Raw genomic sequence first — 12,922 nt, forward strand, 5'->3', positions numbered from 1 at the left:
TGCAAATAATGATTATACTGAAGAAAAAAATGCAGGAAAAGATCAACACAAATTTTGAATTCTTCACTGTCTTTCTGATAGTACCATTAAACTGAGTAGCCATTATTTCTATTGTAGAACTTGGCTCATAAAATCTAGCACCATGTTTATTTTTGCTGTAAGCAATTTTTACTCCTTGAAAGACTGGGACAAGTCTCCACAATGCTCTGGTTCCATTGGATGGGCTTCCCTGCTGTTTTTCTCACTATTACACGGACTAGCATAGGAACCATAGGTGTATTTATCTTTATAACTCACACGATTCCACAGCTAACTTGGTCATTTATTTTTGTAGCTAGTTAGTCAGTTATGCAGTAAATGAACCTGATATGAAATTATAAAATAAATTAACATTAAATCTTGATATAAAAATTAATAAATAAGGTTTTTTTAAATTTATTTATTTATTTATTTATTATGTATACAATATTCTGTCTGTGTGTATGCCTGCAGGCCAGAAGAGGGCACCAGGCCCCATTACGGATGGTTGTGAGCCACCATGTGGTTGCTGGGAATTGAACTCAGGACCTTTCGAAGAGCAGGCAATGCTCTTAACCTCTGAGCCATCTCTCCAGCCCCAATAAATAAGTTTATAAAGTTGTATATCTCAAAAGAGAACAGTTTTATCATACAGTAGAAGAAACTGGAACTATGACTTTATATGTAAATCTGATGAAATCTAATTTTCTGATATTATATCTTTCTAACTAAACTTAAAATTTATTTACTCGAGGCAAAATATGACTATCTGTTGCCATTTTTCTAAACTCAAAAATTACAAATCTTTCTTTTAAATTGTGAGGCACTATACCACTGACAGATACTTCGAAGTGTTAAATGAAGTGAACACCTTAGACGGAGATTTTGCTTCAACCTCTTAAGAGCACACTTGACATCAGTGTTTCTCAGGCTGTATATCAAAGGATTAAGAACTGGAGGTAACACGGTGTATAGAAGAGAAAAGAGACTGTCTGTAATTGATTGTGCATTTGCAGGTGGCTTCAAATAAACAAAGCAAGCAGTAACAACGAAAACAGTGAAAACAGTGAGGTGGGGGATGCATGTGGCAAATGCTTTGGACTGACCCTTAGTGGTAGGAATCATGATCACAGTGGAGAATATGTAAAAGTAAGAAATCACTACACATATAAAGCAAGACAGGGCTATGCACACACCAATTCCAAGACATGTATAAATGAACAGAAGAATCTTGGAACATGAAATTCTTAGCAATGAGGAAACAGCACAGAAAAACTGTGGGATCACATTGGAGCCACAGAAAGACATGGAAAACGTGCCAGCTGTATATATGGCTCCAAAGAATACTCCAGTAGCCCAGGAAATACCCACCATCAGCACACAAGTACCACTGTTCATGATGGCATCATAGTGCAGGGGACTGCAAATTGCAACATAGCGGTCATAAGACATGGCAGTTAGGACAAATAATTCCCCTCCTGAAAAACAAGTCATTAAAAACACCTGAGATGCGCAACCAAGAATGGAAATGGAGTTGTTGTGAGTTAGGCTATTGACAAAGAAATTTGGAATAGGAACTGACACAAAGAAGACATCCAACAGGGACAAGTTCTTCAAGAAGATGTACATGGGGGTTTGAAGCTGCTGGTCAATGGTGATGAGAGTGATGATAATCAGGTTACTTGCTAGGGCTGCCATGTACATCACTAGGAAGAGCAGTCCACATAAAGTCTGTAGCTCCTGGATGTCAGAGAAACCCTTAAGGATGAATCCAGTTACTGTAGTGTCATTAAGCATACTAGATTCTTTTCAGGTTTTCTTGATTCAGCTGTGGAAACAACTGTTCTGAATTAAATAAAATATGACATAATTTAATCTTATGTTTTTAAGTCTATGGTCTTAGTAAGTTTAAGAAGAAATTTTCATGGGTTTCAGAACGTCCTGTTTAAATATAAGCAAGTTATTCTTTTATGAATATTGGGTCTATCTCAGTAGATAGTAAGAAAGGATTTTGAATACTTGAACAACAGAGTCTTGATAGATAGTTAAAAAGATATATCTAAAAATTACCGATATGATAATTACACATGTATCAAAAGATCATATTACCACATACAATATGCAACTTCTCTGAATCAATATGCATAAAAAATAAAAAATTGCAGAAAAATAGAATTTGTAACAGGTTAAAATAAAATTTAATGGTTTCTTTGAATCTTTAGGCACAAACTTGCATTTCTATGAGTTTGGACAACAAAATTTTGATCAACTTCCAACAACTGTATCAACTTTTTCTTAACAGCTTTCATGAAAAAATGTTCAAAAAATAACACAGATTTAGATAATTCTTTACTTAAACTACTGCAAATGCCCCATTGAAATCTAAGGGTAAGATGAAAGCTTGGCATCTCTTCTATAATTTAATCTGTACTCAATTGTCTTAATCTTTGAGAGAATTGATAATCACCACTGAAGACAAACATTGTGTTTACCTGTAGCCAGAAGTGCTCTTCCTTAAAGGCTGAAGAGAAGATAGATTGACTAGGATATTTCCAATTTATGAGCAGTCATCTTTTACATCATCTACAAAGACTACCAAGAGGTCTTTATTTCTCTCCTTAAATTTTCTTGAACAAGAAAAGATTGTAGGCCAATGACTCACTGATGAAACTGACCCCATAAGAAGGAGTAATGATCAAACTGTGAATAAATAGCAAATCTTCAAAATAAAACATTTGGCATATATACAACATGCAAAGCAAATAAAGATTGTTAATCCTGACATTTCCCTTTAGATTAAACACTGGTTGCCTCTCTAAGCAGAGTCAATCAGCTGGACACTGGTGATGAATTGTATGATCAGTGATAAGACTCAACCAGACACAGTCTGACCCAGGAGCATCTATGAACTTCCCGTTTCATATTGACGTTCATGTCACTACATTAGAAGACAAAGTTATTCAATACAGTTATATATGTTAAATCCCTTTCCTGTCAGTGTTTGTTTAATGTTTGATTACTATTGAGATCAGAAATTTCTGATGTGCATTAATATTCAAAAGTCAGAATCCTTATGGCATAGAGTTCCTTTAAGTAATCTCCAACCATATATTCCCTAATTTTCTTGAATATTTTTATCATGTTCTATTGTTTGAAATTTAATTTTCAATATTATCTGCTATGTCTTGATACAAGTCAAGTGTTGCATGTCCAAACTATATTATTTTATTACTATATCTAAATTATTTAGGTAACTCTATTGTTTATTGTAATGCAAGTAGGAAAATCTTTCTCTCTGTGTGTATATGTTTGTATGTGTTAATATGTGTGTGGTACTGTGACTATATGACTGAGACTATAAACTGTATGGGGACTTCTTATTCTCCACCAGATGAGGCCAAGTTAATTATGTACAAGCATGTATCTATATTTTACTAAACAACAAAACATCTTCACGTAGCATAATTTAGGGCATTAAAAGATCATAATTTACTGATTAGTCAGTTGCCTGCTTAAGCTTATGGGATCTCTACCAATGTACACAGAACAAGTATAGAGGTCAAAATCCCCTGAAGATAGCATTTTATGTAAGCACATCTCTAGTGCAACATAAGATAAATCCTACTAGGAATATTTACAAAAGAGCTGTCCGTGTACACATGAAAAAAATGTGTGGTAGAGAGGTGAGAGTTTGGTCACTTGTCAGGCTATTACAATCTTCAGGAAAGACAGAAGGAAGGCAAATATAAGATATAAAGGTGAATAAATCACTACTAAATTACATTTTTTTAACAATTTTCTCAATTTCCTTGTTTATCTATAGTATTTTAAAATGATTTAAGGAACATATTTTAACATTTTAACAATGAAAATTTGAAACTGTACCTGACAAAAGCTCAGATCCTTCACACTTCTAGAATAGAGTTAATCTTTATATTTTCCGGCATGTTGATATAAAAAGGGATTTTTCACATCTTTCATAGCTCAGTTTAGCATTGGATCACCTGCTAGAAAATACAACATGCAGCTCTCTTTGGGAAATTCTGAATTCAAAGATTATTTAGATCATATTAAGGCTGTTATAAAACTCAAAGTTATGAATTAAACTATCTTCATATCTCATCCTGACAAAGCAAATATTAGCAACAAGACAAATGCTTCACCTTTTATAAAAATGTTGTGAATTCATTTTAATCCATATGTAATTAACATATTCCTAACAGACCTTTCGAAGTCACTGGGCTACTACTCTCTAGGAGTCCCAAAAGGCACATCTTTATGGATAGCCTTGCTAAGAACCCATGTAAAGACAATTAGTGTTGCAATAATTGCTACTTTCTAAAAGTGAGATTTATCAGTTCTGAGATAGATAAAGAGGAACATGGGTGTATATTCCTCAGAATTAAATTAATAATGTGTTTACTTATCTCTACAATGCATAGAGTTATAGACAATATTATACGTGTGAAATATGCTACAAGATATCAAAATTAAGAACTGTGTTTAAAGAAACCTGTCATTCCACTTGTCTTAATTAATTTCCTCAAGGCTTTGACAAAACAAATGGGGGAAAAAGATATCATGAGAAAGGAAGAACTGAGCTTAGATCCTGGTTTATAGGGACAGTTCTTCATGTCAGAGAATGCATAGATTCAGAATCATGAAACAACTCGGCACAGTGTACAAACAGTAAGAAGGCAGGAAATGACAAACTATACTGTTATCATAGCAATCTTCCCACCTTCTCTTTAGATTCAGGGCTTAAATATAGAAAACAGAGCCACCACACCCAGTGTATACCCAGTACATCATGCTGTGAAGGTCAGCCCTCACTCAAAATATACTTAGAGACACTCAGGTCTCTAAATCTCTAACCAAAACTATAAATCTCATCAAGTTGAAAGTAAATATTAGCCATCTCATTTCTTGTCACCTTGATGATCAAATGGATTCCTTTTAAATCATAACACTATACAAGGGTTCTTAAAATATATTAATTTACTAATGCCAAGCTTGTTTGATCACACGTCTACATACCACTGAAGACTTAGGAGGTCTAACGCTGATCAAATCTGTTTTCCATGGTCTTGGAGAGATGTTTTACTGGTTACAGATGGTATTGCTAATCCTGAGCACTCATTTGTTTCCCATAACCCACATTAGAAAACACACAAATGTCCATAACTCTAGCTCCAATCACATTTTCCAGCTTTTGATGATATCCTCAACCAAATGTACTCACCACTTCACACACATACATAGACATATTTTAAAATAAAATTAGTATTTTACATGTATGATCCATTTTTCCCTCTGGAAACTACTAACAATCTCTTGCCTGGCCTTAAAAACTCAAAAATCAAATTATATACATTATATATTCAATGACAGATCAAATATTCCCATTATAAGCCAGAATAATGAATGAAAAGTAAATTAAGGAAATATGATTTAAAAGTAAGACTAAAATCAAATATAGAAAGCAACAAAGGTTTTAGGTCTGCATTTAGAATCCTGTGTTTAAGATGGAAGCACTTACATTTTGCAAATTTCAGCCATCCCGCTCATCCCAGATCTCCAACTTAGATCTCATGTGCTCTGTCATCAAACTGTCTCTACAACACATCTGCAGCTTCCCATTTGGACACACTATGCTCTTAGTATTGCCAACACCTTGAGGTTTCATTATGTCCTACACTTTACCTTTTCAGTTCTCTCTAACCCTTATTATCAATAAATCAGTATTAACTAATCACATATTATCTGGCCTCCGCAGTTTTCTGGAACTTTGGTTGAGCCTCCTTGAACTTGTCCTTCTCCCAGAGTACCTTTCAACAAACTGTTGTGTATCACACTTGTGTCACTGGTGAGTTCTACTGTCAATTAACACAAAGCCAGCATCCTGGACCACAGTTTCTGTGGCCTATGTATGTCTTTGATGCTGACCCTGGGGAACTATTTCCCTAAGTAAGAATTTTGCAGTATGGAACTACTAAGGTTATTTGGTTAAAATCTTTTTCTTTCCATATATTTACAAGTTAACAAGTTTATAGGTGGAATTTTACTCTCAAAAGACCTTCTTGTTCTTTCATGTATGAATATGAAATGGTGTTTTTGATGACTGGAACAAACTATATAAGTTTTGTACACTTTCTTATGGTCTACAACTTTCAACATCATTAAACTCATTCCTCACCATTTGTAAGTTTTTGTTATCTTTCAGAAAGTTCTCACCATAAAAGCCTTGAGTAGTAACCATATTCCTGCCTGAATGCTGTGCTTTCTAAAAGTTCCTGTGCCAAGGAACTTAGTCTTGTACTGTTGAACTCAGTCTGACACATGATATTGACTTCATGATATCTGACTTCATGATATTGGCAGTCTTCATGAAGGTTCACTTCATGAAGTAAAACAAAAATTCTTTGAATCCAGTTTACAATGCCAACAGAGCCCATGTTTTCCTTATGAAGCCTCATGAGCCACATTTCCATTGTTTTCATTTTGCTAGTAATGAAGATTCCCCAAGAATATCTCACTGATCTCTCTATTATTAGGCTCTAATTTATCTTACTTCCATCCTATAAATAAACTCTGTTATTAAGAAATGCTTACTCCGATTAACTATAGCAAAAAGGCCCTCCTTGTTTTCATTGTTCTTCTAGGAACATTTCATGCTATTATAAAAAAATACGTAAGAACAACAATTTCATGAAAGTAATGCTACTTTGCCCCATAGTCTATCACATTGGGGGAAAGGAGACTGGTATACTCATGAAACAGATAGTCAAAATTTATCTGTAGTTAAGAAGCAGATAGAGATGAGTTCTCTCACCCTACTTACTCCCACATTTGGATTATTACTGGACCCTACACCACAGAATGAAGTCCCACAATAAATGGATGAGTCTTTACAGCTCAGTCAAGCATCTATAAAAATGTTTGTGTCTGAGGTGATCCTGTTGCTTATAAGTCACTAGCCAACAAAGTCATCTAAACTATTGTTAATGCCATTTCATTTTAATAATTTTGATTCTGAGGAGTTAGATAAAGACTATGATATTAAGGTATTCAAACATTTTGCAGTAAAAAAAAACAGTTGATGCCTTAAAAACCTTGCTCAAACACCAAAGTCAGTTAGCATGAAAACCAAAATTAATCATAATATTCATTCACTCTTTGATTATTTGGACTCTAATATTTAAAAATATTCATTGAAATATCTGGCCACAATAATTCTGACTTTATGTCCCACTTGCTGTCACAAAGGAATGAGTGGGAATCTCTCGCTATTTAGTATAATAAATGTGCCTTAGCGTGGGTTGTAATTGTCACCTCAACAGTAAGCTAGTATACAGAGGTTTCTATTGAGCATCGAAATAAAAAATACCTGTGAAAATTCAATAGATACATAAATTAGCAATGTTCTTCAAAGAAAATTTCAACTGTGTTATTTATTAAACACAGAAAGACTGCCCATATTGAAAGAACAGCCTTTTACTAGCGTACAACATAATGGACATAGTATTAAACTGGCCTATGATGACTTATGGTTATATACATAGATATACATGTATTTCTCAACTAGCATTCAAAAAATTTAAATTTACAGTAGATACTTGTTAAAACAGGTAACCAAAACTTTCTGAGATGAATAGAATGAGAGTCAACAGAATATTAAGTTCTAAAGAGAAAAAAAAAAAAACATCTACAATGCACTACCAGTCCCCGAGGCTTGAGGATCATTTCCAAAGAGAGTTGGAAAGAAAGGAAGGGATGGATGTGGAGGATAACTTCAAGGAAATATCTTCTGGACATAGTAGGATAACCGGCCTTAGGAACTCATAGAGGTTGTGACAGCATTCATGTTGCAAGAGGTTGCTTGTTGGTTTCTGGCCACTTAGCCATGAAAAAAATCATACAGAAACTATATTAATTAAATCACTGCTTGGCCCATTAGCTTTAGCTTCTCATTGGCTAACTCTTACATATTAATTTAACTCATCTCCATTAATCTGTGCATCACCACGAGGTCATGGCCTACCAGCAAAGTTTTAGTGCATCTGTCTCTGGTGACAACTCCACGGCTGGGATCTAAGCTGCAAAGCATGGACATGAGAGTATCCCAGGGCAATGTGGCCACTGATCTGAGACATGTTGGCCTGAGTGGCCTGCACTGGCACTCAGGGCCATGGTGACATTTGGGCCAGGGCTACTGCCAAAACGGACTTGTCTGTGTCTTGGACCTACAGTAGTCAGGGTTTGAGATGCTGTCAATGACTCTTACCACTGAGGATCATGAAGTAAATCAGGGTAATTATACCAGTGTTGTGGCCGTACAGACCTGGAGGCCAGTGTTTCCATCTATGGGTCATGGAGACATCTGGGCATGGGCCACTGCTGGGGGCCATGTCAGGTCTGTGGTCCTGCAGTAGCCTGGTTCTGAGGTGGTATCCGTGGTTGTTGTTACCACCAAGGGCTCTGTAGATACCCTGGGTTTAGTCTGTCACGTGAGACCTTGGTGCTGACTGGGGCATACTGACAGCAAGGCTGTACTGATCTGGGTAGCCTGTGCTGACATCGGGTCATGGTGAAACTGGGCCAAGTTGCTGACAAGGGTCATGTGTTTATTCATGGTATTGCAGCTGGGGTCTGTGATGCATGTGTTCCATTTTAGCACAGGAACCCATTGAAACTATGATGTGCTGAGCAAGCCCAGCTCTTCACTGGCCCTGGGATTCCTGGCACAGCCCCTCCAATCCCCTTCCAGGGATACCTGGAAACTCCAATAGGAGAGCTGCCCCTGCCTCTGCCCCTTAGAGGAGAACTAATTGACTGCACTCAAGAAAAAGTCCCTAACCCTAATCACAGACATTTACCTCACCTGTCGGCACACAAGATTTGACCCTGTGGTAGAGGATGCAGGTGAGTGGACTTTGAGGGTGTGAAGCAAAAGAGTTGCCCCTATCTTCTACCCTACAGCAACAGGTAGAGAGGACTCTGCATCTTGCCTGGGCAAACAACAGAGCCGGCCTTGTTGATATGCATGTGGGTGACACAGGTCAGAGGTCCTGAGAGCGGGAGAACTTGCTCCTTGCTGTGGGCTAATTTAGGTGAGCTAATCAAGAGAATATTGGGGAACCCACCTACTTAGTGCCAGGAGAAAAAGCCGGAAGAGTGACCGACCTAGCTACCACTCAGGCTGAGACATGAGCTATGAGTTAGCCCACCCTAATATCCAGTGAATCCATGAACAGTTGGAACATCTGAAGGGGACAGAATAGTGGGATACTCAGAGCATAGCACAACAGATTATCCAAGAGGAGACCCAGTGATGTAGCAGAAGACAGAGGCCTCTGTCCAATGACTCCAGGCAAGGAAAACCTGCAAGTAAAGATGGACCAAAGGGTAAAGACTAAACAGGCCACACTACAGCCTCCATGAGAAGGGTCTCCTTTATTTTTCTCTTTTTGGTCTTGTTTTGTTTTGTTTCTATTTTTAGAATGCATGATATGAAATCCACAAAGCATCAATAAAGATTAAAAAAGAAACGTTTAAATTGTCATTCTATTGCCTCAGTCTATGCAGCAGTACTTTTATAGTTTTACTGTTTATCACATGCAAATTCACATGTGGTTGCTTCTTATGTAGCTTATTACTTTCTCATGTGTTTAACTCTTTATTGATTTGCTTAATATATGAAGAACACCACTAGATATCAATCATCAGGGTAAATCTTTCTATTTTTCTTTATACAACATCTTAAAAACAGTTAAGAGAGGTTGTTTTTGTTGCTGTTGTGTGTAAAATAATATTTTTTAACCAGAACAAATGAATCTGAGATAAAATCAGGGAGGACATGGAATGAGTTGGAGGAAGGAGAAGTGTAGCAGAAATGATAGAAGTACAGCATACATGTAATAAATTTTGGAAAATTAAAATAAATATGGAAAACAATTATGAATCAAGAAATCTTTTTCTTGAAGTGTTTTCTCTGATGGTTTAAAAATTATGTGTTTTAACACTGAGGACTTTGAAGTTTAACAATTTATGGAAAGACACAGGTAAGTAAGCAGAAATTTATTTAAAAAGTGAAAGTTCATCATATTGAACAAATAAGAGTCAATGACATGGCAAGTGAGAATCATGCTTTCAACAGTGAGTTTGTTTCTTTTGTGATTTGGCAGATGTGATTTAAGAGGTGTTTTTAATACAGTCAGGTTTCCTTGTCTCTCATTTTGTTCTAAATCAAATTCTTAGTTTTCACTGAAGTTGACGTAGCCAAAGAAATGAACAAATAGTGATTGAAATTATGAGTTGACACAGTGGGCCCAATTTTCCCATAATTTATGCTTACTATTCAAGTTCTATCAAGAGAAGGTGATATTCTAGTCACGAGCAGAGGTTTCAGTGAGTTGTATATCGCTCAGGATTGTGGGTATAGGGGTAGAAATAAATCATCAGAGCAGACAGCAGGAAGTTGTATCCCTTTATTTTCTGATAGATTGAGAATATGTTGGGGTTTTTATGTCTTATTATGTACTAGACAAAGATGAGATATGATAATGAGATAGCTAGACACTGATCTGATCCATGCAGGATTTCCAGGTAGTAATATTTTGTCAAAGTGACTATAGAATATCCTTAATATAACTGAAAGTGAGAACAACATTATAAAAAATTCACAGAGAACTTAAATTTTGTAGAGACAAAACACATTTTGATAAAACAGATTGTCCAGAAGATAATATGCAGTAAAACATCTTTCCCATTAGAGACACTAGTGAAAAAAATCAGTCATAGTAAAGTGATTTCTGCTTTGGTTATAACAGTTTCCACCACTCCTTTACAGTCTCTGATGAAAAGCATTTGCCTTCACAGAGGAAGAGGTGAAAACTTCCTCAAATGCAGACACTAGAAAAAAAGGATACAATAGATTGTAATGGTATAGACTACCCAAGTGTCTTTCTCTAAATACATTGTGTAGATCTTCGGATGCTGTATTATAATCTAGAGTGAATCTAAATTAAGGCATTTGACTTAATTTGTTGTTCTCCCTTCTATTATACTGCCTCGCAACTAGGTAGAATCCTATAGAAACCAAATGGGTATCTTTCTTTAAGTTAATTAGCTTTCTCTGCTACGGGCACATTTAAACATCTCAGTTGTTTTGCTGATCTTTTGTATATGAAATATAGCAAAATGACTATCAAATGATTGGATATATATATGTATATATATGCTAACTTCTATTAAAAGTAAATGGCTTAAAATTTGTACTGTAGAAATGGCTCAACCACTAAAGGCTAGGCTCGCAGCCAAAATTATCTTTAAACTTCCCTATATATTGTGATGAATTTTGTCTCTCTCAAATACTTTTAAATCTTAAATGAAGGAGGATCTTGAGTAGAAATTTTGTAATAACCTTTTCAGAGCACTATTAACATCACTGTTTCTCAGGGTGTAGATCACAGGATTGAGCGCTGGAGGTAGCACAGTGTACACTACAGAAAACAACCTGCCTGTAACTGATGTTGTATTTGAGGGTGGCTTCAGATAGACAATGCTAGCAGTAGCAATGAAAAGAGTGAAAATAGTGATGTGGGGGATGCATGTGGCAAATGCTTTGGACTGCCCTTTAGTGGTTGGAATCTTCAGTACAGTGGAGAAGATGTAGAAGTAAGACATCACAACACAAAAGAAACTAGTGATAGCTAGACACATACCAATCCCAAGACTTGAATAAATGACTACAAATGAGTCAGAGCAGGAAATTCTTAACAAAGAGGGAATATCACAGAATATCTGTGGAATTACATTAGAACCACAGAAAGGCAAGGAAAATATGCCAGCTGTGTACATAGCTCCAACAAGTAATGCAGTGACCCAACATACACCCATCAGCAGCACACAGGTGACACTACTCATGATTATCTCATAGTGCAAAGGACTGCAAACTGCAACATAGCGGTCATAGGACATAGCAGTCAGGACAAATACTTCTCCTGCTCCGAAAGAGGCCATAAAAAACACCTGACATGCACATCCAGGAGTAGAAATGTAATTGCTGTGAGTTATGCTATTGACAAAGAAATTTGGAATTGGGACAGACACTAGAAAGACATCCAAGAGGGACAAATTCCTCAGGAAGAAGTACATGGGTGACTGGAGTTTCTGGTCCAGGGTGATGAGAGTTATGGTGAGGAAGTTACTCACTAGTGTCACCAGGTACATTAACAGAAAGGACACTCCACATAGAGTCTGTACTTCATCGATATCCGAGAGTCCCATAAGGATGAATCCAGTTATTGCAGTGATATTGGGCATAATATATTCTTTCACAGTCTGTCAGATGAAGAACAATGAATAGAAATTGGCAAAGTCCTAAGTACTTAAACAGATATATGGATGCATGCAGTGAAAAAGAGTCAGACAATGACCTAAATTGCTCCTCTTCTCTTCCTCCCTCACTCTCATACCCTTGTTCACTACCTCCTCTGTTTGTCTACATATGTCTCTCCTCCCTCTCTTTCATCCTTTCTCATTCCCTCATTTCCCCTCCTGCTTTATCTCACTTCAATCCTGTGACGATTTTAGGACTTTGTAGATGTTATGCAGATTAGCAAGTTGTCTACAATTGATCTCTACAACCTTAATTCATAGGATTTAAAGATGAAGAGCAATTAGCTTAAACACCATGGGATAAAAATTTGTCTTCTTTTATTTTACAAAGATGTCATTTTAAGATGAGAAAGAAATCTTGGTTTACCATGGTTTGGGTTTCATTTAAAGAGTAATGGATATTTTAAATGCAAAAATAAAGCTAATAAAAGCTGAAAATTAAATAGAAGAATTTCATTTAATCATGTACCTTCAACCTTGCCTTTGTATTATATACATATGAGAT

At 36.2% G+C, this 12,922-nt stretch overlaps 2 protein-coding genes across 2 annotated transcripts; both read right to left on the reverse strand.

Annotated features, from left to right (window-relative positions):
* Window positions 1-807: 807 nt before the first annotated feature.
* On the reverse strand, window positions 808-1,815 carry LOC125401116 (olfactory receptor 14A2-like). The gene has a single exon (XM_048435342.1). It carries the CDS (start codon window positions 1,813-1,815, stop codon window positions 808-810), a length of 1,008 nt encoding a protein of 335 aa, XP_048291299.1.
* A 9,568-nt stretch (window positions 1,816-11,383) lies between these two features.
* Window positions 11,384-12,342, reverse strand: LOC125401117 (olfactory receptor 14A2-like). The gene is given in 2 exon segments (XM_048435343.3): window positions 11,384-11,415; window positions 11,418-12,342. Coding segments are annotated over 2 exon segments (957 nt in total).
* Between the last annotated feature and the right edge of the window lie 580 nt (window positions 12,343-12,922).

This window comes from Myodes glareolus, chromosome 24 (genome assembly GCF_982192425.1).
Source record: "Myodes glareolus chromosome 24, mMyoGla1.1, whole genome shotgun sequence".
Taxonomy (NCBI): domain Eukaryota; kingdom Metazoa; phylum Chordata; class Mammalia; order Rodentia; family Cricetidae; genus Myodes; species Myodes glareolus.

Excerpts from the sequence above, each read along its gene's own strand:
- LOC125401116 (XM_048435342.1), bottom strand. The coding sequence starts at position 1,815 with ATGCTTAATGACACTACAGTAACTGGATTCATCCTTAAGGGTTTCTCT.